General features: G+C 39.2%; 1 protein-coding gene across 5 annotated transcripts in view; it reads left to right on the top strand.

Moving 5' to 3' along the window:
• Window positions 1-27,902, top strand: part of LOC119850826 (sodium channel protein type 5 subunit alpha-like) — a 320,846-nt gene that overhangs the window by 74,291 nt on the left and 218,653 nt on the right. For 4 of the 5 annotated variants that reach the window (XM_043509706.1, XM_043509704.1, XM_043509702.1 and 1 more), the window contains exons 4-7: window positions 3,647-3,736; window positions 8,037-8,165; window positions 13,780-13,871; window positions 21,847-22,077. In XM_043509706.1, the coding sequence (XP_043365641.1) occupies window positions 3,647-3,736; window positions 8,037-8,165; window positions 13,780-13,871; window positions 21,847-22,077 (542 nt within the window). Of the gene's footprint in view, window positions 1-3,646; window positions 3,737-8,036; window positions 8,166-13,555; window positions 13,648-13,779; window positions 13,872-21,846; window positions 22,078-27,902 lie in introns of all 5 variants that reach the window. The other variant, XM_043509703.1, reaches the window with a different exon arrangement.

Below are 27,902 nucleotides of genomic sequence, written 5' to 3'. Positions count from 1 at the left end.
TGCAAGCTGGGCTCAGCCTTGCCTGTGACCTAGCAACCCACGGATAATTAGTAATCACACTTGAGTGTGGTAGGGTGAGTTAATTTAAATAATTGACCTCAGCAGCAGAGAATCAGGAAGGACTGGGAACGCCAACTGGGAGAGGGACCAGAGAGCGGGCAGACTGCTGTGGAAGGCTCTGAGAAAGGGTCTGTAAAGAGACCCACAGGGATTAGTTTAGGCTCCTGTGGGATAGCAGGAAAATTCCTAAGGAAAGATGCCAGAGTCCCTGGGAAAGGGAGGTAGTGCGGGAATCAAGTGGGAAGGAAGCTCTTCCGGGGTCAGGTTAAGGAGCCAAGAAGTAGAGGACTTCAGTAGGACCTGCGAGGGGCAGAAGAAGTGTTAGTCTGGGTATTTGGGGCTTTTGGGGCTTTTCCCTTCTGCATTTGAGTCAGGTGGTTTTCTGCTCCACACTGATGGGGTGCCAGAAACATGATCAATAACGGCACAGAGAGAGAGGCTCCCTGCTCTAAATTCTGGGGCCCAGCCACACCCTGGCCTGGGTCATCCAGAAGCAGCACTTACAGGGAAAGTCCAGTTTTGCCCATCTTGCCCTGGGATGGTATAGGCACCGTCATTCTTTGGGGGTAGTGCAGGCACGGTCTGGTTACATGTGGGAGCTGTGAGGGGATGGAGCATGCTAAGTCACTCTGTGGGGACTGTGCATGCACAGTCTGGTCAGCACCTGGCGCAGTGAGAGGATTGAGCAGACTCACGGGACAGAATCTGTGGATATTTTAGCTGCTAATATCCAAGTCTGTACCGAGCATGTGTGAAGTGTGATTTTTTTTTTCAAAGGCTTATAACTTGGTCAAATTTGGACAGATTTTCACTGCGATGGAAAAAGACACATCCTTGACACAAAAACACCTACCCTGAAACGCTACAGCTCAAGTGGTTAAAATTTGGCACAGTTTTAAGCAACTGTAAACAGGCTTTTACAATGGCAACCTTAATAATAGGCAATAGACTATCAGCCCCATCTTTTCATACATCATAATGTTTAAGGCCAGAAGGGACCATTAAATCATCTAGTCTGACCTCCTGTATGTCCCAGGCTGTCACAATTCCCCCAGTTACCCTATATTGAATCCAGTACCTTGTGTTTGACTGAAGCATATTTTCTAGAAACGCATCCAATCTTCATTTTGAAGACATTACAAGATGAATCCATTACATCCCTTGGTAGTTTGTTCCAATGGTTTATCATCCTCACTGTTAAAAATTTCTGCCTAATTTCTACTTTGGTCTGGCTTCAGCATCGGTTCTTGTTGTGCCTTTTTCTGATTGATTAAAGAGCCCTTTTCTGTAACAGACCTTCACCAGTATCCCTTCTGGGCTTTCCAAGTTAGCTCATTGATGCAGGTGCATTCAAGATCCTACTCTTATGAGCTATAAGTAACTCTAAAACAGGGAATGGTGTCTTCAATATATAGTAACAACTCCTCACTCTCAATTTTTACCCATTGTATCCTTCTTTAACAGGTTATAACCAGTGATTTTGACATTCCAATCATCTCAGCCGGTTTACATAATGCCAATTATATAGCTCCTCTTGATTTTTACTCAGACTCCTAGTAGTAGTACATAAACAACTAAAAAAGTCTTCTTTTCATGTTCATCATCACATTGGTTCAATTTGTTTGCAACAGGCTGAGTTTTAGTTTGTACCAGAGTTGCCGCCTTAGCACCTTCCCCTGTAGTGTTAATTTAATGCTCTCTTGACTGCTCCAGGTAGTCTCAAACCAACAAGATTAGCCCTCCTCCCCCTACCTCTAATAAAGGCATCCCTGGAATGTTGCTTGATTCAGTTTCTTACCCAATATGGCTACATGGGTATATAACGCTACATGTATATACGAGATATTTTGGGTATGAAACAGGATGATTGCCAATCTTTCCTTGTTTAGGCTTAAACTGAAGATTTTGCTTGTTTGAGAAAGCCTGAAAATCGTTTGCTCTCCATTTTTTTTCATAGAATTTTCACTGTAGTTGAAAAATAATCCACGATTTTCTAGGTGAAGGTCAGTCTTTTTGTACCTGAAAATATTTAATAACCTAATCAAGTTACTTGATAAAGAGACACAACCATTACACTCCAATCTAAGCCTGAATTAAGAAAATGAGGCTGGCTCCCAGATACTTTTTCAGTCGCTCATCAAGAGTCATAGGCCCTTGCAGTGGAAAATGTGTTTGGGTGAGTATTCCCTTTGAGTTCAATTACTGGTTTCTAAGTTTGCACACGGGAATACATGGAGCGGTTACTACCTATTTGATCTTGCTGATGCGTATGCAGTAGATCAGAAAACATTCCATTCTGTATTCAACAGAGATTGTACTTCCACAAAAGGATGATTTTCATGTGGCTTAGATACAAACATTTCAGACATACCCTCAGAACTCATGTGAGATTGCTCTTCTAGCATAAAATGATCACAGAACTATGATGAGGGGAAGGTGAAAATGTGTTTATCTTTTCTGAATTAACAAAGAAAATTCTCATTCAGATTATCTTTTCTCTCTCTCACATGTATCCCAGGATATCGACAAACTGCCAGGTCATTTTCCTATGTCTTTCCTATGCCTTCTGTGCTTCCCACTTACAGATAATATCAGTAAAATGTGAACCTTTATTAACAAATGAGAATCCCATTACACTTGGTAATTTTCACAGCATGCAGCTTTTATTTTAAAGAAAGTGATTCAGGAAACCCAGTTTTCAAACTTGGGAACTCAATTTAGGATGCCCAGTTCCATATTTGGGGTCTCAAATTGGCATCTAGGTGAGTAGAACGCATATCTGAGAGTCTGAATGTTGCTCTTAATTTCCCAAATAGAATATTTGGTTCCCTAACTGAGGCAACAATGTTTGTAAATTGGGCCTGTACATGTGCAAAAGTACAGTACTGCAATGCAGCTACTAGCCTTTAGTACCTTTCCACACCCAGGGCATGACTCAAAGCCCATTGGAGTGAATGAAAAGATGTGAGCTAGAGCTTGCCCTATTGCCAAGCATGTTCAGATGACCCAATACTAAAAGAGCAGGAAGGCAGCTTTGAGGGAGGGTATCAAGAGCCTGAAGTTGAATACATGGATTTTCAGGCAGTTTTCCTACCCAATCTCTCCCTGTATATTATTGTCTACTGATAGTTTCTTCTTTGTTTCAAGGTACAGCATAAAGTACTGAGACAGAATTAGCAAATGAGTGGTTTCCCTTTTATAGCTTAAAATGCATAAATGCTCCTCTCATACTGAGGTTCACACTTAAGTACACTGTCACAAAATCCAAACCTTCACATGATTATATGTTTTGGGTGTTGTATTCACTGAATGATGCACAGTTGCTGCATCCATTTTACTGTACAAAATATGCCTAAAAGATGTAGGTAATGGGAAAAAAAGCAGGGTAGACCCCAAGATTTTACTGTGATTAGGTGTCCAGGTATTCCTTCATGTATAATTGCACACAACTTCTATGTGTTGATGTTTACGCATGCTACAAAATAAGAATGAGTCATCAGATCAAATGTGCAGTGCTTAAAAAAATTAGGGTCTTTTAATGAGGTCTCTTTACACAGTCACATTTTTCCTTAACTCATATATTTACATTGTTCAGTATGTTTATTATGTGCACTATTTTAACCAACTGTGTGTTCATGGCACAATCGGAGGTTCAATCATGGAATAAATATGTTGAGTAAGTATCTTTGCAGAGCTGTTTATGCCCTACCTTTAGGTCTTCTATACTTTCTCTCATTGTAGTCTTCTACAATGACTACATTGTAGTCTTCTGTTTGCTGTTATCTAATTTTTTCCATTAATATTGACTTCTGTGCAATATTTGTCCTGACAAAATGTTTTGCCAGGTATTTCTCGCCTCTGAAAACTCCCTTAGAAAGTAAGTTAACAATTTTCAGTCTACCAAACTCATACTTTTTGCTAAATGCACCTGCTATGCTACATCTGAATGGAATCATGGTATGATTGGAGCTCCATTTGAAATTGGCCTACCTTCCTGAGTTTCCATGTAAGGGATTCAGAAGCTGGATACAGTAAACTATATTAATGGACTTTTAATTGAATGATTTCAGAAAATACTTACAGAACACACTTGGTTCAAACCTAAAGGCATAATCCAAAGCCTATTAACATCAATGCAATCTTCTATTGATGTCAGTGGGCTTTGGACCAGGGCCATAATGAAAAGAGCTATGATACATACAAATAATTTCTAGATGTATTTTTCTGCGAAACCAACAAACCTTTGGAATTCTCTGTGGGGTGGTCTGAATTTCTCAGATGCTCAGAGCTCTCAGAAAACCCTCAGAGCTTTAACTGACAGTTTCCTGTTTGTTTGCTTTTTAAAAAGCTAGCTTTAAAGTTAAGTCTGGTAAGTTTGCATTTCTGTAAGTTGTTTCAAAATGTTTCTTATGGAAATAGATACCAGATGCACAAGCTAATCAACATATAGTACATTAAACAATTACTTTGGCTCATTGAACCAATCAGAACAGACTTTTTATTTTTGTCTGACATATGATAAACACAGCCATCTGCTGTTCTCTAGCCTTGTAGCTGGTCTAGTCAGGGCCTTAGGGAGAGACAGCAAAGTGCCCTTCTCTTCTTTAGGCTTCCCAAGATCATGCAAGGCACATCTTCTAGAAAAAGAATTGCTTCCAGAAATTACTAACTTTAAGCCAGCTCTGAACCTAACAGCTGATTTGATCATCATAACATCCTAATATCAGGATGCATCATGTATTTCAGTATGAGTATACTACCTTACAGCTATGTCTGTGGCTTTCTTCCACACCTCTTTCCCCATGTTGTCTTTTTCCTATTGGAAATTGTTACAAAGTACAGTCCCCATCATGTATTTGACTGAAATATGGACATCACATGGATGCATGAGTCAGGCTACAGGTCTGTACTTTGGAATTTGAATGTTCTAGAGGGAAAAATTAAAGCACTGGACACTTCCTTCAGTGAGTAAAATGTAAATGTCTTCAGTGCACCAAATAGCCTGTTCAATAAATCATAGTCCAGAACAGAAGCATTCATTGATCATGCAGCATGGAATGAATCCTTCCCTTTTCTTTTCATAAAAAAATACCTCTCAGTCTTTCCTCCTCAAATTCAAAGCACAAACTCAAAGGTAGCTAATTTTGAAGACCAGAATGACACGATGAACTTTAATTTAAGAATTATTTGTAAAATTAGACCAATAATATATTTTGAGAAGCTAAAATCAATCTGTTTTGCCTTGTTGTCTCAGTGAGGATGCAGAACTCCACAATGAATAAGAGAGCGGTGTTCTGTACATAAGTTATAAAGCACCACTTAAAAAGAAGTGGAATAAACACTTAAATTTTGAAAAAAAGAAATGGATTTAACTTGGCCCCAAAAGATCATTTAGCAGAGTGGCTTCTGTTGTAATAAAAACTCTTCAATTGCTGAAGGACCTCCTCCACATCCATTCAGAATTAGACGATGACTGTGAAATCAATGAAACCATCTGACATGTTGAACAAAGGAAAGATCTTTATCATTTTAATGAGCGTATGCACGGTAAAATTATTTTTTAAATCTTTGTATATGTTTTCACATTTATTAATGAAAACTTGTGCTTAAAGAGCCCCTGTCAATTGCTTGGCCTGTATTTTGGATACCAGAAGCAGCACCAAATCTAGAAGCCATGAAGATCCCAGTAAAAGATACACTGTCCCAGTGGGAGCTCTGAGAGGATTCCTGTCCCAAGACTACAGGGAGGCTCACAGAGACAGTGGGCCTGCTAGCTCACTCACACCATTAGAGGGGAGGGGTGCTGAAGCAATTTGTATAGTGGGGGTACTGAGAGCCATTGAATCAAAATGGAAACCACTTCAAACCAGGGGGTGCGGCAGCACCCATAGTTCCAGCACCTATATTATAGGGTGTCTCAAACACTCATGTACTGTCTGACTGAGCTCTGCTGGCTGGTGTGGAGGGAGAACAGGGCCATTGACTCTTCAGTAGCTAGTACCTACAAGGTCCCTGAGACAGGCTTTAATTGTGCCAGCTGCAGAATAAAGGGCATGGGTAAAAGAAGACTTTGCATCCTGCCTCCCTCTTAGTGCACTCATGAAACAGCTGGGCACAATCTGCTACACCACCTATTCTTGCAAAACACCAAACCAAACTGTGGTATTTGTGCATTCATGCAATTTTATATGGTGATGTTTCCATTCTGTAGATTATGAGCACTGGGGTAAAATCTTGGCGCTATTGAAGTCACTTGCAAAGCTCCCATTGACTTTAATGGAACCAGGATTTCACCCTGAGGGCCTGAGCCAACACTCATTAGTCAAGTCATGACTGACTTCAGAGGATTTGGGATAAGGTGCTATGTGCCCACATGTGAGCTGGCATTAATGGACCATGTATGTATTTAGTACACAAAGACTAGTCACTGACATGACCAGACAGAGAATCCACAATCTGGGGAATGAAAATTACACACAAACTGCTATTTCCAGGAAAGAGACCCATGTGGTAGCATATGAGTTCTGAGGATTTTTTATGTATGCGCCATTTTTTTAAATGGGGGCAGACCTACAAAAATCAGAATGAGAATTCTGCTTGGTTATCAAATGCATCTTCACTTCATCAGAGGAGTTAAAAATAAGAGGCCAATGAGGCAGTGGTAGGGAGGGTTGTTGGTGGTATATTTTTAAAAATTACTATTTATTATTATATGAGGCATGTGTGTGTTAATTTGGGGCATCTCTCTAACACTCACCGATGGAAAAAATGAGGCACTCCAGTCTGAGATGGTTTTGTCATGTAAAGCACAGTCCTGACAGCCAGGTGGGCAAAACAATCCAACAGATCAAGAATGAAGGAAAAAGACACAGAGACAGGTGCAGGATCCCATAGTGCTGAGGTACTGCATAAACATACAAAAAAGAGATGTTCCCTGCCCTAAAGAGCTTACAATCTGTTTTTTTACTGGTGTTATTAAAAATCCATTTCTTTTTGAAGTACTAGAGCTATATAATTTAATTTCTTTATTAGAAATGGTCCTGAGGGGAAATCCCCAGACCTGACTAATCATAGGGTGAAACCCTGGCTCCACTGAAGTCTATGAGGCCAGGATTTCACCCATGAATTCTATTGGGTGAAATAGGATCCAGCTCTGAATCTTGTAGCTCAGGTCCCTGGCTACTGTCCATATAGAATGTGCTCAGCTTTGTTCCAAATATATTTATTGCAAAGGATAATTCATGGAATATTTCAATCCATTTTGTCGTTCACAGTGAAGAAGCTGTTGGTAGTACACAACTTACTGTAGTAAATAAAAACACACTGCTGCCCCTTTTCTAAATTCCAGCAGGACCAAATCATTACATATAATGCATATTTTCAGTTAGGGCATTACATTGCTATTTAATGCTCGTGGGTGGTGTTATTTACCACAGACAATGAAACATCAGGAACTTTGCAGTTGGGAATCTGTTTCTTTGTAATGCGTAAGGTGAAGCTGAACCATTATTTAATCTATTGAACATTGATATGGTCTGGATAGAAAGAGATGAGAGGTATGAATAGAATCTTTCACTTAAATGTGAGCTATAACAAGGAATGCTACATAATCCATTCCTTTCCCATTGACTGTTGCAGGCATGCTTCAGAGTCCAGTAACATAATGTTCTAGATCGTTTTCATGCCTCACTCAATGACTGCAGATTCATCAAGATACGCTGCAATGAAGCCTGCATTCATTGTAAGGCTGTCACATGTGCTTCCCCACTTCTCATATGTTCACTGGGTCCACACATGAAGCAGCTCACAAAGGGCCTGATGCCACAGTCATTACTCATATGAGTAATCCTGTTGTAATGAGTTGGAATTTCTCATCTGAGTAGGTCTGGGCCCAGAGTGAATAAGCTGAGTGTGCCTCAACTCCTTCTCCATTAACTGCTAATGCTCTTGATTTTCTTGGACACTTTACTCCCCAGGTACACTTTCACTGGCATTTACACTTTTGAATCATTGATAAAAATATTGGCAAGAGGATTTTGTATGACAGAATTCACCTTCCTTCGAGATCCATGGAATTGGCTGGATTTCAGTGTCATTGTTATGGCGTAAGTAACACTCCATTGTTCTTTTTCAAGAGTGTGACATGCAGTGTAACTACTTTTCACCTGTTCTTTTTAGTAACTGTTGTTCACCAATGTACTAGCACAATACTTCAGCAGCAACAAATCTCTATGGAATTGTTTGAGTGGTTTTAGAACAGGGAACTAGGAGCCAGGGTTCCTAGGTTCCAGTACTGATTTTGGCAGCTTGCTGGGTTATCTCTGGCAAGTTGTTTAACCTCTCTGTGCCTCAGTTTATCTATCTGTAAATTGGTTATAATAATACGTGCCTACTTAAGTGGTTTTATGAGACTTAATTAATTCATGTTTGTAGGATGCTGTAAGATCCTTGGATGGAAAGTGTTATGAGAATGCAAGTGATGAAATACATAAATTCATCTGTTTAGTGATAACTGCATTGCAATAAAAATTGAAATGCCTTCTGCTTTGTAATACTTCCATCCCTGACACATGCTGCAGAGGTAGCTCTGATGTTTGTTATGACTGTCTCCCTTTTGTACACAGAAAATAGTAACTAGTATGCCTAATAGGGATTGTTAATAATAAATAACACATTTTTATTAGTAGTTACCTAAAATAAAATAAAAATCCTGTAAAAATCTCACCCGACCCCCCAATAACACACCAGAAGCCAGCAAGATAATAACACAATTATAAAGGAAATAAGAAGTTATTTTCCCTGAAAGATGCTGCTTTACTGTTCTGGCATATGTAGAGTGGGGAAGTGCTCAGGAATCTCTGGCCCACAATGGATGTGGCATTGAGAGGAGGTTGGAACATAGCAAAGTTTTGGGATTTGCAGTGCTCTTAGGCAATTCTTTTGGTCACCAAACTAGACTGAGCTGACAAACCCCTTTTCCCCCCTATAACTTAACCAATACTTTTTCTACGGGGGATTTAGGTATAAACCTCTGTGTTTTTTGAAGCTGAACAGACGCTTGTTGCATATACTGAGAACAAGGTCCTCTCACTGCCTCCCACTCCATGCTTGAGTGCCCTCTGCGTTGTAAGTCCAGTCTATTTTGTGTTCTGGCAATGCAAAGGAGCTGGTGAGCAGATGGATCTGTCCAGCCAAGAGTATCACTCATCTGGGGGAGCTCTCAACTGACACAGAGTCACTCATGTCTGACTCTGTGCCCACCTCACCATCCGGCTCCAGCGTAGGCAGTGTGTGTGGTCAGAATGTGGTGAGTTCCACCAATCCCCAGCTAGAATGTGAATCCTTGAGATTGGGCCCATGCAGATCATCTCAGAGAGTCAGAACCCACCAATCAGCTCCCCCATCCTGCTCCAAGTAGATCTCAGTGCGCAGGAGAATCTGGGCCATCGATTTCAGTGGAATTACACCAGCATAAACCTGGGGAATCAGCCCCAGACTGTATTTTGCAATATAGAATACATTGTGTTTATTTTGTCAATATATTATTTTCTCTCTTCCTCTCTCCTTCCCCATCCTCTTTCCACTCTTGGTATCTCTGTATTTTCTCCCCCCCCCCCCCCGTTTATCCCGCCCCCGTTTTCTGCCACATTTTTCTGCTGTTTTTTTTCCCCATTGAATTTTTGTTCTCTCTGTTTCCTTTCTCCTCTGTTGTTTAAAGTCTCCTTCCAGCATAATGCAAACATTGATATTTGAGCTGAACTCCTGAGTCAACATATTTGAGTGGATCCAAAATTAGGTAAAATGTGTCCATCCAGCCCTGGTCCAGGCACAGCTATGCGTCATTAAAATTAGTTGGAAGAGTCTTATGGGGGCAGGTTTGGGATGTAAGTTTCTATTAATATTGCTCAATATTAAGAACAATATTTAGAGGTGTAAAATAATTACCATTATTTTCTATAAAAACACTCCCATTGACTTCAATGATCTTTGGCTCACACCTAATATTAAAATGGCCAAATTCTGACTCTGTAATCCTGAGTTACTCTGGATTTAGCTGAAATCAGCATCTGGACATGCCTATGATAAGCATTTTAAAATGGCACACTGAAGAAGAGGCTCTTTTGGGGGCCAACCCCATGTTAGTTGTCTTTTTGCATCAGTTTAAGCTAAATATGTTCCCCCTGCAGTGCTGTGTGTGATCCTTCTTTATTGCATATAAAAGTGGAGTGGAACAATGCACAGGGGAGGAGTGGTACAGTTCTGCCATCCCCTTCACGGGCATGGAACATCAGGAAGTAGCACAAGCAGGGGAGTGTAGTTTCATTGTCCTTGAGGTGGTGGATGGGTCAAGGAGCTCATGCAGGAGTCTCCAACTCTGGCATATTGTGGAGCTGTGTTATTCAGCAGCTCCCTCTCCCCTAGTGGACAAAGGACTTTGAGGGTGGGTAAGAGTGGACCAGGAGAGAAGAACAATAAGAATGGTGGGCCTTCCATGATGCAGCCTTGAGGCTGCAAAATGACTGTGCATCTGCTTGCACCACTGCTTCTCAGCTGAGCCGGGAAGGAGGTGATATTCTATTCTCACGCTGCATCACAGAACGACTTGGACTGGGTGAAATTCACTCCTGTGCAGAGAGGGCCAGCACAAAACTTGTGCCCCACTTAGTTTACCTGAGACTTAAGCAGATCACAGGCCTTTTGCTGGTTCTGGTGCAGTAGGATGAATTTCACCCACTGTGTGAAGAAACCAAGATTTGGCCCATAGAACCTACGGGACTTTCCCTCTTTGTGATACTGTGCGTGTGTTTTAGTTCTTGCAGTGCTATGAAAACAATTTGGGGTCCAATTCTCCTGCCAGTGGCTTCGTAGCACCCGCACAGAAGGCCCCATTATGCTACAGAGTATGTTCTCCCCCAAGTGTAGAGATGCCATATTACCTGTGCACTGTAAATGCAGTCCTTGGGTTTCCAGGGACACTTCTTGCTGGGGCAGAAACAAAGCCCAGGACAGGGCAGTTACTGGCTTCAGCTACACAGAGTAGTAGAAAGTTTTGTTACCTCATATCTGTATATAGTGCCTGCTCATAATAAAGAGTGATCTTGAAACCGGTCTGCTTGTCAGTAAGATACTACACCCTTTGGCAAGAGAATAGGCCCCATTATTTTGCTCCTAGGCTGCATGCCAAATTGCTGTCCAAATGATTTTTTTAATTACTTAAGGTCCCCTAAAATAGAGGGTCTGCAGAGAAAAACAAACACGGACAAACAAAATTATTTCAATAACCAGATGCTTCAAAATCAGCTTATACTCCTGTTGGTGCCTATTCTAAGCCATTCTGTATTAACATATTTTAACCAAATGTGTTTTTGACAGAATTGAGGGGTTCAGTTATTGAGAAGGGCTGGACTGGATTAGAAGCTATTTTATTCTCCTCCAATAGCAAACAGTTCTTCAGGCACTCATGTAGCAGTGAGAGAGTTAAAATTGATTGCAAGACAATCTGAAAGTTATGAATCCTGTTTTCCAAGTATATTTAACAGCAGACAGTGAGAGGTATTGGATATTGGGCTCTATTCTGACATGATTTGTACCTTACATAAACGCAATTTGCAAATCATTAAAACCAGAATTGTATTGAATCTCAGGTAGCTCTACAGTCTTGTTTGCTTACAGTTGGTGTGATACTATTGGTAGTTCTGCCTATGCACCTGGCAGCATGAGCAGTGAATAGAGTGTATGGATTCGTAAAGGGATGGAGAGTGCTGAAATATGTGAGGTTCTATCCCAGACAAATTCATGGGTGTAAAGCTTTGATGTGCCCAGCCAATATATATAATGTTGGCCTGAGTTAACTGAACAGCTATCAGGAGATAAAGTTGTTTTGTTAGCAGATGTTATTGTACAAGTCCCATAGTTTCTTTTAGTTATTGGATCGCTACTGTGTAATAATACTATCTCCCCTCCTGAGCATGTAATGGAACTAGTTGTATACATTATAGCTACAGACAGCATCTTTTAGTGCAATAGAACAGTAAGCATTGCAAAATGTACATAGAATCTGTTTTCCATATCACACAGGAGCATACAATATACAGTACTACAGTGTAGTCCTGTGCGCACACGGGGATTGCTCTTCAGTTTTTAAATGCCATATTGTGAACAAAAGGCAATATCACTTGTATCGTTTGGTTATATGTTCATCTACAGATTATTAATATGCTTTCACAAATCTGCGGTGAGCAAAACCACATCCATGTGCCATTGATCACTTATAATTTCCGAACATATGGGGAGCTGAATTACACACCATTAGAATGAAACTCAAACCAACATGGAAGCTCTACCACTGGGGATAGAATAGCAGCTGCAGAATGAAGTTTTCACACCCCCTCTTGCTGAAAGGGGGGTTTTGGTGTTAGCTCTCATTCAGATGGAACAGAGAGCTATTGAGGGTGGGCGAAAGGAGGAGCTACTGATTGGGCAAATCTGTTTGCTCAAACTCTCCCATGAGACTCTGGAGAAGAGAACCAGTGTTGCTATTGCAGGTCATAATCTGGATTAGCAGGTGTGGAGAGGCTTCTCTGTAACCCTCTAGAGGTATCTGCACAAAACCCAGTGAACTGCATCCTTGAAACCCAAACTCCACTGGATAGAGGATCTGCAGAAACTAAAATATGTAAAGATAATTTCCCATAATCATGCTAGAACCCAAGAGGTTAGAAGGTGAGATGGTGGACATGCTGCATACACTATGCTAGGTTGGAGGAAATAGCTTGTGAAACAATCCCAAATCAGAGTCCTCCAATTAGTTACCCTAGCAGTAGCATTTACACGAGTATCAGTGACAACATGATGTGCAAGGTTGTAGAGTATCATTTTTAATGAGAAATGCATTACCACAGGATTGAAAGTATAGTCCTCACTTCAAATCTGTCTTCTGCAATTGCAGGCAATAAATACATACTTTTTTCATCATCTCTCAAAGCTCACATCAGTTGTGCAATGTACCAAAACAATATATGAGAAATAATCCCATGGAATTATTTTTGTTGATATTTTCTCTTGTATTATATGTGATTGATTTAATCTGTTATGTCAATATGACAGGAATATTGTAGACTTAAATTCCCTATCATAGTTTTAAAAATTATTTTCCTGTTCTTTTTTTAAAATTTTAAATAATTCCCGGGGGGATTAAAATTGAAACAAGATGGTATAATGTGTATAATATGCACTGCTGAGCACTATTATAACCAACTCCTATTTATAGTTTTAAAGAAAGCTATGCCTAATTCGTAAGATTTATGATGTAGGGAACATTTACTATCCTGTACGATATGATATACTCAGGAAGAATGGCAAATAAGAACAGCCTTATAAAGTGGGTGTACTGTTCATTCAGATGCATTCATTCTTGCAAGTGAATGCACTGTTCATTCAATCCAATAGCATGCTCTACTGTATAATTCCAAATAACTGTGATTTAATTCTACAGGTATGTAGGAGAATTTGTGAAACTAGTCAGTGTTACACCTCTTCGGACTTTCAGGGTATTGAGAGCTTTTAAAACTATTTCAGTAATCCCAGGTAAGAAGCCCTGATCCTTGCATTTTGGCTCTCAGCTACAAGTGATTCTCTCTCTGTCTCTCCTTGTCCCCTTGACTGTTGTTTTTTGCTGGCGTTTTGTCATTGTCTGTGTGTGACTTTCCCTTGTTACAGATACATAACTGAATTTGTGGACCTGGGCAATGTCTCAGCCTTACGAACGTTCAGAGTACTTCGGGCGCTGAAAACAATCTCGGTCATTTCAGGTGAAATTCAGGTTAAACACTCAGGCTGCAGTTAAAGCCTACATGCCATTTCCAGGAGCAAATACAGTGAATACAAATGACTTAATACAATAGATACTGATTGGGAATGGATGAATGTAGGGAATGTGACCTGTCAATAGAAGACATTTTTCATATGTTTTTTAATACTGACAAAGCTCACTAAAACGAGTACTACTGTATTGTAGCTTTTGTATGCAGTGTATCATCAATCATATCCATAAAGTACTCATTCACGAACCATATGAAAATGGCAATGAAGTTTCATTAACATCTTCAGATGTTTATATTAAAAATGAAAGAATAAATGATGACCTCAAAAATATTTATTAGAACTTCAAAGTGCTTCTGCAGACAAGTCAAAGTTTGTGCTAAAAATTGAACTCATTCTGTGGCTGGAAACATAGGTGCCTTAAATCTTCTGATGCTCTCTTGTTTACATTGGATAGCAACCCTGGCTGAAATTCTGGCCCTATTGAAGTCAGTGGGAATTTGGCATTGACTTCAGTGGAATCAGGATCTCTCCCAATTGATTTTTCACATTTTCAATTAAACAATCCCAAAGAGAGTCAGTGTTTTGACACAGTTCCATTAGTGAATTAACCCCTTTTCCCACAGCGTTGATTTAATCAAACTATTTGATCCCATTTATAGCTGTTATTACTTACTGTGATTAATAATAGTTTCAAAGTAGTGATTTATTCAGAGATGAGCCCATTTCAAGCTAGCTCCATGAAAATACATTCTTGCCAAGTGTTATCTATGGACAGGTCTCATTCAGCCTCAGTGTTTAAAATATACAACCTGCATGGCAAGGTAGAGAAGATAGCAAAATCTGTGCATGGTAGATCCTGTTGATGATTATCCTGAACAGATGTTGGCAATTACATGTCAAATATATTTGAAAAATTAAGAAGACTGCTTAAAATTTCAAGTACAGTCATTTAAGTGTAGTGAAATTTTTCAACCCAGTAGATTGTAAACACTTGCACTATGACATTAAGATCAAAATAAATGACCTAGCGTAAGTATGTATGGTCATGCATGTTTTCAGCTATGATAACCAACAGCCACACAGAGCTTAAAGTTTAGGCATAAATACTGTGGTTAGGATGCACACCTTTTAAGAACACACCTTGTACAATTAGAGCCAGATTCTGCAAATCTTACTCATGCTGAGTAGTGCGTCACTCCGGTATTAGTGTCATTAAAGTCAGTGGAGCTACTTGCAAAGTAAGATAATACTCAGTGTGAGGAAAGGTGGCAACATCTGGCCTTTAATGAGTAGTTTAAGAGGTCTGAAGCTCCTGAAAACCTGTAAAAAGAAAAGGAGTACTTGTGGCACCTTAGAGACTAACAAATTTATTTGAGCACAAGCTTTCATGAGCTACAGCTCACTTTATCGGATGCATCTGTAGCTCACGAAAGCTTATGCTCAAATCAATTTGTTAGTCTCTAAGGTGCCACAAGTATTCCTTTTCTTTTTGCAAATACAGACTAACACGGCTGCTACTCTGAAACCTGAAAACCTGTAGCATTTCTGTTTTGTATTTTATTTGTCATCCTGGAAGGGAAAATCCAAACGAGCAGAAAAGTTTTGTTAAGATCTTTTACAATTAGGATGTTCACCGTGAAAATGTTTCTGCTGGGGAAAGCCGTGGTTTAACTGCAAGCCGAGCTCCATGATTTACAGATCATACAAGACAGTAATAGCTAAACAAAAAAAAACTACCAACAAAAGAGCTCTCTCTCTTTTGCCAGTAAGTTGAAGACTAACCTGGAAGGATAGTTATCACCACAGGATGCCTTTCAGTTTCCATCTTGTCTTCGATCCTGAACCTCTTCAGAGCAGAGCCTACCAATTTTGCTGAGTTATGTGTGGTAATTCTGTGACATTTTAAGAAATCAGAAATTAAGCTGAAGCTTGTTTGGACTTCAGACAATAAATAGTAGCTATTTTGTAATGAGAGGGAGAGTACAAGATATTATTTAAAATACACCCAAACCTTTCTGTAGTATTAAATACCTTATTGAGCCATTTGTTGGTGAAAGAAGATACCAAATATAATTTGCTAGTGCAATACACAGTAGCACATGTTCTCTCTTTTCACCCTCTGGATGTAGACTCAGCTAGCTTTCTTATAACTATTTTTAATATCATGATACTAGGAGCCAAATACTTTGCTGACATATCTCCATGGAGTTTTTCCGGCATGGAATTTGGCCCTTGGATTTTATCATCAAGATTAACTGTGTTTTGAGCATGTAAAATTACACAAATGGAGGGATATGAATGATTGGGCATCTATTTAATTGCTAGTAAAACAGAGTTCTCATGCTAGTAGATAATTTCAGGTGAGTTATCCTTTTTAAAGGAATATTTAGGTATTCTTATAAGTCTATTTTGGAGCTCAGCTTGGGTCTTTAATAATAATACAGCATTTTGCCGAGATGAAATATTACCACACAGTTGATTTTAAAATGAAAAATGATGAATAGTAATATCTTAAATGCCATTCTTGGGCTGCATTGTATTTTTGATGCCTTTGTTATTTCTCAGATAAGGAGGGCGATTGCTGGAATTCACTCTCTTTTTTTCAAAGACCTGAGGTGATTTCCAATCACACTTTTGCATCATCTGGTTATTTATTTACGGAAATACCTGAAATTTGTGAGCTTGGGGAAATTGTTTTCCTGAAATAATGGGCCAGATCCTGAGCTGATGTAAGGCTTCCACCCAGCAAAGTGCTCAGGGGCTGATTTTCAGAAATACTCAGCTTTAGCTTAACTCTGCTTTACTGAAACAATGACAGTTTTACCATTGACTTCAGTGGGAGCAGTTAGATTAATGCTTAGTGCTATTGAAAATCACACCCTTAAGTATGTGCCTAACTGGAGTAGACCCACTGAAGTCAAAGGATCCATTGAGTTCAATCATCTTTTCATTAGATTTCAGTAACATTATGCTATTTACATTTACACTAGCTGAGAATCGGGCCCAATCAGTCTACATTAAGTACATTCAAGTGCCATTTAAAAAAAAATCCTTGTCTCTGATTTCCTCGTATATATCCATCAACTTCAGATGCCTTACTTGGGAATAAAGCCCCTTAATATAGGTGATTTTATTTAATTAATTAGAACTTTGGATAATTAATTAGAACTCCTAAAATTCTTGAGCCAGCCCACTGGACAACTCAATAACACCCATCAATGCCCCATGTTGGGCCTGATCTAAATCTCACTGAAGTCAATGAAAATCTTTCCATCAACTGCAGTGGACTTCATATCATACTTTATGTGCAGAGAAATCCCCCCAGTCATTGATAATAACTAATAAATAAAATAAATTAAACCTATTCATTGAAAATGGCCAATCTTAGGCTGTGGAACACTGTCAACAGAAGCAAGCTTCATTAGCAGGAGCCCTCAACTTCAGAGGATGAACAGCAAAGCCTACCGTACAAACACTGGCAACAGGAGCATCTCAGCTTCAATGTTGGGATGTGAGGGATAGGTGGCGTAAAGGATAAACAAGTTCAAGGCCTTTGGGGCCTGATCCAGCTCCCATTGAAGTTAGCATGAGTCTTTCATTGACTTTGGGAATTGGATAGGGTCCTTAAAGACTGTGAAAAACACTTTGGTTGTCATCCGGTACTGAATTTATAGGCAGAGCTCAGAGCACAAGTCTTCAGACCTTATGGGTGAAATTTGCCTATGTGTGGAGTGACAACAAAAGACCCTAAGCACAGCTTAAATCCCACTTATATCCCTTTTAAACCCCACTTCAAAGACATGTTACAGGAGGTCTTGTTTTGGCCCTCTCCATAAGGCTGAATGTCATCCTTGTAGTAGCAACATACTCCACTCAAGAAGCAGGCAGCCAGTGGAAGGCTCCTGAAGGGCAGGAATCAAACTTGGAGGTGGCAAACACTTGTTACATGTTAATGTCTTTATATAAGATGAGCATGGAAAAGAATCATACCCTTCTCATTGAGAGATGTTCTTCAGAAACACTGACAATCTTATACATTTTCCAAGATAATAAAAAAACTGTTAGCTGCAGTATGTGTCTGTAGCTAATAACATAATACACTCATTGGAATGTATTCTTTTCTTGCTACATATACGTAACTCAAAGAGACATTAATGAAAACTATGCATATCTCAGGAGATGAGAATAGACAAAGTGATAGCAATCATTGCACAAGTCACACTCTGTGGTTTTGTTTGGTTTTTCTTTTCTTTTTCCCGGAATATGCATGAAAGTGTCTGATGTACAGTAAGTGATTGCCAACATCTGGTATGGATGACATACTCAATAATGCTAATAATCTATTAAATTTCATAGGAGGAATGGATGGTTTTGGGGGATGTGATTGTTTTTCACTGTTTGGTGTTGCTTGCATTCTTTATGGTTTGCAATTTGCTTTTGAATACTTATACTTATTAATTGATGTTCTAATGTGTTAACCTCTACCACTATTAACAGTAATGTTTTGGGCCAAATCCCGCTTGTTTGCTCCCTCTATCTAGGTACACCATAGCATCTGAACTTAGTGGCTCTACCCATGTGAGTAAGGCAAACAGGATTTAGCCATAAAAATGTGGAAAGAATATAGTCATTCAGAAGAATATTTCATTAATTAATATGTATGGGCCTGATCCAAAGTCCATTAATGTTAATTGACTAGTGACTTCAATGAGTTTTGGATCAGGCCTTTAGACTTTCTGCTGCATGCTGCCCAGTTTGATGCTTGAACTGCAAGAGTTAAATAAATGCCTTTAATGCTCTATAAATAGTATATTCTATTAAGCTGTATTGCAGTGTTCTCATTGGCATTATTTCAAAGGAGGATTAGTTCCATAGAAGATTTAATAGTGGTCTAAATTTGAATACATCTAGCAATTACCCTTAAAAAAAAAACCATAGAGACAGACTCTGGGAAATCCAGAGCACCTACAGCAAGGTTCTGAGTGCCCTTAATTCCTATTGACTCATCCCTCATAGCAACCGGTCCATAGCATTTTGGCTAGTGGTGACTTAAATATATTATCTAGTGATACAGAAGCCGAATGACTATGAGAATGACAGTTACTTTTCTGGTCACATCTTGATTTTGTAGGATGAGACAAAAATAAAGTGATCCTGCAATAAATATGCCAAGTTCCCTTATGGTTTTACCCAGAAAAATGCAACAATACACCAGTAATAGTGAAATAAGAATAATTTATTTTTAATCAATAATTATAATTTTATTACTAAAGCGCTTTCCACTAAATTGCTGGTGATCCTGTAAGTTCTAAAAAACCCCAAACCCATGAATAAATAAAATGGAAAACCCTCTAAAGTGGAGTTCTCTGATCCCTGCAAAGATTAAACATGTAAAACGAACACTGGAGGATAATCATTCCATTTAAAACCATAGTAACTAAACTGATAGAATAAGTTTCAGAAATTGATCTTAACGTTAACAGCAGTGGGTCCTGAGCTCGCAAACCTTTCCTCATGTTGTATACATCTTACCTGTGCAAATAAGTATTCTCAGGGTTGGGTCCTAATATTGTCCTTGCTCATGCAAGGAGTCCCATTCTTCTTCCATGTGAGTAAGGATTTGCAGGTTCAAGTCTCTATTTGCCACATAGTGGGTGGGAGATACGCCACACTAAATTACTGTGTGAGGTACCTTGTGATGTGTCAAAAGATATGAAGGCATCTGGCAAGCTAACTAGTGTTACCACTCTACTAAAGTAATACAGATGGAGACTCTGAATTTGAATTCATATTAATAAAGTGGACGTCATTCAGGACTTTCACATGGATTACTGTAGGGAAAGTGTATAAGATTAGATTTTGTGGGTTAGCTCTAGAGTTAGAGCTCCCCTCTAAAATCCAATTCTTAGTTGTACATCCCAAGTTTTAGCAACTACAAAAAGTCAAATGGCAGTATATGTAAAGAGTGGCAGTGATGAAAGCTCAAACAATGCATGTTGGTGAGTTAGATAGAAAACAATTAGAAAAACTGCTCTAATGTATTTAGAATTGATGTCCCTCACTGGTTGTTTTGTCACTGTTCAATTTAAACCATTAGCAGGCAGGTCCTGTTTTTCTTTATGCCCACTCTGCCCCATGGACTTGTGTGGGAGTGTTGCCTGAAAACCCCCCCACAGATTTGGGCTTTAATCAAACCTTTTGTAGATCCGCAGCAAGGCAGAATACATTCTCTCATTGGGAGACCTATTGCTTCTTGATTTGTTAATCTTCATTTGGGGCCAGATTATTAGAAGAGCTTCACTCCCATTTAGGCAGCAAAGTAAGTGGCCAGGTTTCCAGAACAGCTCAGTGTACTCAAAAATCTGGCTCTTATCTAGGTGCCTAAATAAAAGGGGAGCACTTTTGAAAACTGGGCCGCATTGTGGGTGCTGAGCACTGGAAAATCTGTCCCTGAGCTCTTTTTTTTTTTTTTTTTTTTTTGGCTAGTGTGCAGAGGGACAAATGCACCTTTCTATCCCACCATGGCACAAACTGGCTTGGCACAGGGGATCCAAGAGAGTTTGGTGGGAAAACATGGCCTTCCTACAGCCTAGTAGTTCAGTATGTAATGTCTGCATGGCGATTCCACTGCCATTAATATAGTTAATGGCCTATGGTAACAGTTGTACCCTGCACAGGACTGTAATTAGTTTATGCTTGTGGACTCATGTAGTGCAAGATCCATTGTCCATGTTGAGATTTCAACCAACATTAGAAACAGCGATTTCCTTTTGTTTGTGCAACAAGTTTGAAGAGAGAACAAAAAATGTTTTGCTTTCTTAACAACCCTCATGTGTTTTCTTTTTTGTTTTGTTTTGTTTTTGTAAAAAACCCATTTTAGTTTTGTTTGTTTGTTTGTTTACCCATACAGCTCTAATCCAACTTTCATGGATGTTTAGTGCTATGGGGTGGAATTCTTGGGAATCAAGACATAATGTTCAGTGGGCAGGTCAACTCATTATGAATATTTCCCATAAAAATACTTCACCTGCTTTCTTTTGCATTTTTTTAACTTAATTCCTTTTAATGTTACCATATTAGTGTTATTAAGGACCAGAAGAATTAGTTACTGGTAACTGAATATTCATTAAAAATTAATGTTAGTTAAAAAACCATAGCTGCTACTGGCATGCAATTGCTCTGGAAGTCCTGCTATATATTTATGATGAATAAGAGAGCTTTTAAAAAAGGAATAAGTCTTCCTTGATGCTGTTTACATAATGTAGCATCCATATATTTGATCTCACACTAAGGTTCACTGTCACCTCATTTTATGCAAACTTGTTGAAGTTAGTGGAACTATTTGCCTGAGTAAGGCAAGCAGGATTTGGCCTTATTACGTAATGTGTTCAGACATAAAGCAGTACACATACGCTTCTTTATCTGATGACAAGTGATAAAATTTTCATGTGTTCTAGTGACTTAGACTCCAAAATCCAATTTTCAAAAGTTGATGGGACTTGGGCTCCTAAGTCACTTAGGTACTTTTGAAAATTTTAGCATGCTGTTAACAAATCAGTTATCTAAATCTTTAATATGTTTACTCTTGCATATAATATGCACCTGAAATATTACATACCATCTATGCAGTTTTATTTTATATATGATCAGTTTTGTGTCTAACCCCTTGCCTTTTAGTTCCACCAAATATTTTTCTCTTTGTTTTTAATGGCTTTTTCATTTAAAAATAATAGGAAGAACAAACATAAATGGGAAGAAATTTGTCCAAAATATTAGGCCCTAAAACTACGTTTTCACATTAATCACTTCTGCCTTGTTTGTGCCATCAGGTTGCAAATACATAACATAGACCCTTTGATTAGGCACTGTAGCTTCTGTGCAGAGTTTCAGCTCTCAAAAGGAATTAACTACACCTTTGTTCTTGCTTCTAAGTCTGTAAACTCTTGGCTTTTATCTCCCTAGGACTGAAGACCATCGTAGGTGCACTTATCCAGTCTGTTAAGAAACTTGCTGATGTGATGATCCTGACCGTTTTTTGCTTGAGTGTCTTTGCCCTTATAGGCCTCCAGCTCTTTATGGGCAATTTGAGACATAAGTGTGTCAGGAACTACACTGAATTTAACTCTACCAATGGCACCTTTTATTCAGGCGTTCAAAAGTGGAACTCCTTGGATGATTTTCTTAATGACCCAGGTAAACTCTTCTCTTTAACCTTTTAAGTTAGTTATCTGTCTCTTTGTATTATGATAATCAAAACCTATGTAAAAACCAATTACTGCCAAAAATATGGATGGACCGAACTCCTCCCCCAGAACAGTATTCTTCACAATGGCCAAGTGGTTTGGGAAGCTCCAGATGTGCTACCATATTTTTACTGTATTGTTGGAAGCAATGCTAGCAGTTGGCACTTCATAGGCTGATGTGATAATGACTGAAAAACTCATTGCAACAATGCCATTTTTTGAGACTTTCTTTTCTTTTCTTTTTCTTTCTTTTTTTCTTTTTGAGTCTCACAGTATTTAATATTTTTTTTAAAGCCCCAGTCAGGTAATTATATGAAAGTCTCACCTTTCTCACTCTTTTTTTTCTTTTCTTTTTTTAAAGTTTCTAGTTCTCATAGTTAGTGGGAAAAGCTTGAAAATGTGACCCCTAAAGACTCAAAAACCAAAAAACAAATAAAATGAACCGAACCTTTTATTCATGTTAAAAATCTCATGATTTGGGGACTTAATTCTCTATACGGAGTTGGCAGTATTGCATTATCTGGTGCTGTGATAACATTACCAAAAGGTGTGCTTTCTATATCAGAGCATTTCTAAACAATCTACAGGTTGCTTTTCTTTGAATTACAAGTAAAAATATGTTAACACAACTCCTGTATAAAAATTTTAAAAATTGCCTTTCATGTAAATAAACTTCAGAGTCAGAATGAATGCCTCCGCTATTGACAAAAGGCCTGATCCAAAGCCCATGGAAGTCAATAGAAGATTCTCATTGATTTCAGTGAGCATTGGTTCAAGCCCTAAATAATTTAATGATGCTGCTGAAGAAAAGTAAATAATAGCAGCATGACAGATGTGACTCATGGTTAATGTATGAAAGGTGAAATCTGTGAGTATTTTGTTACTTTATTTATTTTGAGAGAAAGGACACTCCAGTGGTTATTTTGAGAGGAAGGGCACCCTAGTGGTTAGGACACTAGCCTGCAATTCAGGAGATTTGAGTTCAATTCCCTGCTCCACCACTGACTTCTTGTGTGACCTAAGTCACTTAGGGCTAGAATTTTCAAGGAGTTTGGATGTCTAAAAATGCAGAAAAATGCATCTTTCAGCACCTAAATACTTTTTAAAATATGGCCGTTACTGTCTCTGTGCCTCAGTTCTTAGAGCCCTGTGCAGATACAAATTTATATACATGGATGCAAATCAGTATTTTCAGAGCTGCAGGGCTCTAGAACCACAGCAGCGAAAGGAGCAGCACATCGGGCTGCCGCTCCCAGGAGCCAGCAGCTCCTCTGGCATGGCTGTACCACCCCCAGCCCCGCTCACTGGGGAGGGCATCAGGCTCACCGGCAGCTGTGCCAGGTCTTGCTCATGTGTTCAAGCAGCTCGCATGCCCCTGGACAGAGGATGCCGACTGCTGTATGGAAGAGACTCCTGTCTGGGAGTGTGCACGCTGCTTGAACACACTAGCACCACCAGGGATGACTGCTAGTGAGCCTGGTGCATGCCCCAGTGGGCAAGGCTGGGGGTGGTGCAGCCATTCTGGAGGAGCAACCAGCATAGGGCGCTGGCTCCTGGGAGTGGTGGCCCGATCTGCTGCTCCTTTTGCCACTGCAGTTCCCGGCAGAGCCCTGCAGCTCTGCGGATACCGATTTACATCCACAAATATCTGCATCTGCAAATATAAATTTGTATCTGTGCAGGCTCTTTCAGTTCTCCATCTGTAAAAAAGGAATAATACTTCCCTGTCTCTCAGAGATATTATGAGGATAAATACATTAAAGTCTGTGAGGTGCTCAGGTTCTACAGTAATGGATGGCAGGATAAAACCCTTGGATAAACAGATAGATGGAAAAGAGAAGAGAATCTGGTTCTGGCTCACTGTGTATAAAAGTTGGGAGTGACATAATTGAAATTGTCTCTGTACAAATATAGCAAATGTGATATATAATTAATGTGATAGTGGAAATACCTTTTTTGGCTCAGGGGGAAATATTGCCTATTCTATGAATAACAGCCTTGGTTGGGTGAAGGATTGACTGGGTTAGAGTTTGGCTGTGCTGTATACATAGTAAAAAATAGTAATACTAATTAAAGATTTTAACATGTTTTTATAATGATGGAAAGTGAAGACAGTGTCGCGTAGTAATGTTCAATTACAAGTGTCATCACACTTTAGGAAAGATGTGGATAAATTGCAGAGAGTCCAGCAACAAAAACAATAAGAGGTTTAGAAAACCTGGCCTCTGAGGAAGGGTTAAAAAAAAACCTGGGCATGTGTGATCTTGAGAAAAGAAAACTTATCAGCTTCCATCTCAATCTTCAAATTTGATAAGGGCTGTTACAGAGAGGACTGTGATCAATTGTTCTCCATGTCCACTGATGGTAGGACAAAAAGCAATGAGGTTGATCTACAAATAAGGGAGATTTAGGTTAGAAATTAAGAAAAACTTTCTAACTGTCAGGGTAGTTAAGTCTAGAATAGGCTTCCAATGGAAGTTATGGAATCCCCTTCATTGGAGGTTTTTTAAGAACAGGTTGGACAAACCCCTTATCAGGGATGATCTAGGTTTACTTGGTCCTGTCTCAGCCCAGGGGGGTGACTTGGTGGCTTTTCAAGGTCTCTTCACACCCTACATTGGTATGGTTCGATGATTCACACTCCTATGTACAGAAACAGTAAAGGAGGCTAACAGGTAGTGCTGAGTGGATATATTATGTAAGCCTTGGGATTTTGTCTATTGCTTTTTAAAGCACTGTTTAGCCTAATTTGGAGTACAATATCTAATTTCAGTCACCTTTGTAGTTAATATGGAAAGAGATTAGCATTGGGCAAGAAAGATGATAATGAAATTGGAAATTCTTAGATATGAGGTAAGAGTAAAAAACCGGGATTGTTTAGTCTTCTGAAATGACAATGAAAGGTGACGAAGTATTTAAAGCATGGGTTATTATAAAATTAAACTTGTTGATTTGCTTGAAGCTCTTGGACAAACTAGACCTAAGGGACATGGATTTCAGTTTAGAGATGCTGTATGTAAAATGAATTTAAGGTTTGGGTGGTTGGTTGTTTTTTTTCCTCTTCAGAAATAATGTGAAATAGGTGTAACGGGCTTCCAATAGAAGAGGAAAAATCAAGAAGTAACAATGTATATAAGTAACAATGGGGTGCTGAATAAGGAATACTTCTGAAAATCTGGCCTTTATTTATGTACTTAAATAGGAACTGAGCTCTTTGAAAATCTGGCCCCAATTGTGGGTGCTGAGCACTTGAAAAGCTGGCCCTTAGAGACCGAAAGCTTTAAAAGTGACTAATGATTTTGGATACCTTAGTTCTTAGATACCCATTTGGAGAAGTCTTGAGAAGGGTCCTGCTTTTCAGAAAGTGCTGAGCACAAGCTGTCCCAGGCTGGGCACCCAAATATTGAAATACTCATTGAAATACTCAATAATCATTAGTCACTTTTGGGCAGGTAACGATAGGAAATCTGGTATGTTAAAGGGGTATTTGTTCTGTTTTGTGCAGTAGCTGACTGCCCTTTTTGTGGGTCAGGAGAGAATTTTCTAGGGATCTTGCTTTTCCTCCAGACTAGCTATAGAGCTTTTTACATGGCAGTATTTTTACTTTCCTCTGGCACTGAACTGTATATAAACCAACTGTCTGGAAAAGTGTTAACTTCTAAAAAAAAAAAAAAAAAAATCCATATGATATTGACTAGAGATGGCAACTTTTTTCAGCTTCACATTGATCAGAGTTTTTCACTGAACTGTCCACAGTGATGACCAGTTCCCTTTCCTGAGCTATTTGTTAATTTAGAACCCTATATGGCTTAAGAGTACTTCAGATTTTCTCCTCATACATATTTTACTTTGCATTTATCAACATTGAATTTCATCTTTCACCACATTGCCTATTCACCTAGCTTGGTTAGGTCCCACTGATGTTCCTTTTCTGGATTTGATTCATTTAAATAATTTTATCATCTGCAAATTCTGTCACCCACTGCTCTCCCCATGTTTCCTATTGTTAATAAATATATTAAACACTCCTGTCTTAGGATATCCTGCTGTTAACCTTCATCTATGACAAAAATTGACCTTTTATTCTTACTTTTTGTTTTCTGTCTCCGATTCTTTTGGATTACAAATCTGAACATTTTCTTTTTCTTTTTTTTTTTAAATAGTATGAGCTGGATGGGTTTTCCAGGTTTGACCCACTGTCTGTAACCATAAGTGCACTTGGTTCTTCTAAAGCTTTTGCTTTCAGTTTCATTGTGTGAAATATGTCAAAAAAACATTTCCAGTCCCAGACAGCATATATATCCACTTTGCTGCATATTGATGTAAACCATATGTCTTAACAAGTGGTGCTTAATATGCCTAGTTGTGTTCCATTCAGCCTACAGTTTTAATGGCTATGCTTGCTGTGACTAGCCAGCCTGGGAAATGTGGAATGAGACTATTTAAAGGCTGTTAAATCCAGCATGCATATTTATCTCTAGACATCTCATCTCTCATCTGCCCTGTCACAGAGTCACAGGATGGTCCACTATAGAGGGAGTACATAAGAACATAAGAGCGGCCATACTGGATTAGATCAAAGGTCCATCAAGCCCAGTATCCTGTCCTCTGACGGTGGCCAATGACAGGTGCCCCAAAGAGAATGAACAGACAGGTTATCATCAAGTGATCCATGCCCTGTCACCCAATCCCAGCTTCTGGCAAACAGAGGCTAGAGACACCATTCCTGCAATCCTGGCTAACAGCCATTGATGGACCTATCTTCCATGAATCTATCTAGCTCCCTTTTGAAACCTGTTATAGTATTCACAGCACCCTCTGGCAAGGAGTTCCAGAGGTTGACAGTGCATTGCGTGAAAAAATACTTTCTTGTGTTTGTTTTAAACCTGCTACCTATTAATTTCAGTAGTGACCACTCTGGTGAAGGTTGTGTAAATCTTTCTGTTCCAACCCCTTCTTTTCAGTCATAGATAAATTATGGGCATGTCCACCTTTAGAGCTGTTAGTGACATGATAAGGGGGAAAAATCAAATATGCTTTTAAAAATCAATTTCCTTTAATCTGGGACCACAAACAGTATTCTGCTAATCATAATAATCTGGCTATTGTATGGCTTCATTGCAGGGCAGATTTAAGGTTGTTTGGGTGCATTAACCTTATGTTTCCATAACATTAATAATTTTGGATTTCTTTTATGTTTTAACTTAATTTTGAATTTCCTGGGTTAGAAACACTTGGTTTTGGTATAGGGACAACTTCCTTGCATTGTTCTTACCCTTAGGCCATGTCTACACTAGAGACCTTCCAGCAGCACAGCTGTACCAATGCAACTGCGCCATGGTAAGATCTCCTGTGTAGCTGCTCTATGCTAATGGCAGAGAGCTTTCCCGTTGACATAATCAAACCACCCCAATGATCGGCGGTAGCTATGTTGGCACGAGAGCATCTCCCACTGACATAGCACTGTCCACACCAGCGCTTCTGTTGGTGTAACTTATGTTGCTCAGGGGTGTTTGTGTTTTTTTCACACCCCTGAGTAACATAAATTATCATGACAAAAGTGCTAGTGTAGACATAGCCAGAGATTACTGGCGTGTACTCAGCCTTAACTCTAATTTAATATAGTTTCTTTCTAGGACTAAAAATGAAGGCCTTCTATCATTGTTCAGATCTCTGTTGGACACCTAGGGTGAGATTACTTGCAGCCAGAGGGAGATGGGGAGGGATAAAGTGGCTTTAAGTCACCTTTGCACCCTGACAATCCTGGGCTGTTCA

This window comes from Dermochelys coriacea, chromosome 2 (assembly GCF_009764565.3).
Source record: "Dermochelys coriacea isolate rDerCor1 chromosome 2, rDerCor1.pri.v4, whole genome shotgun sequence".
Taxonomy (NCBI): domain Eukaryota; kingdom Metazoa; phylum Chordata; order Testudines; family Dermochelyidae; genus Dermochelys; species Dermochelys coriacea.
The sequence above is the reverse complement of the archived record's forward strand: the minus strand, read 5'-3'. Positions and strand labels throughout refer to the sequence as shown.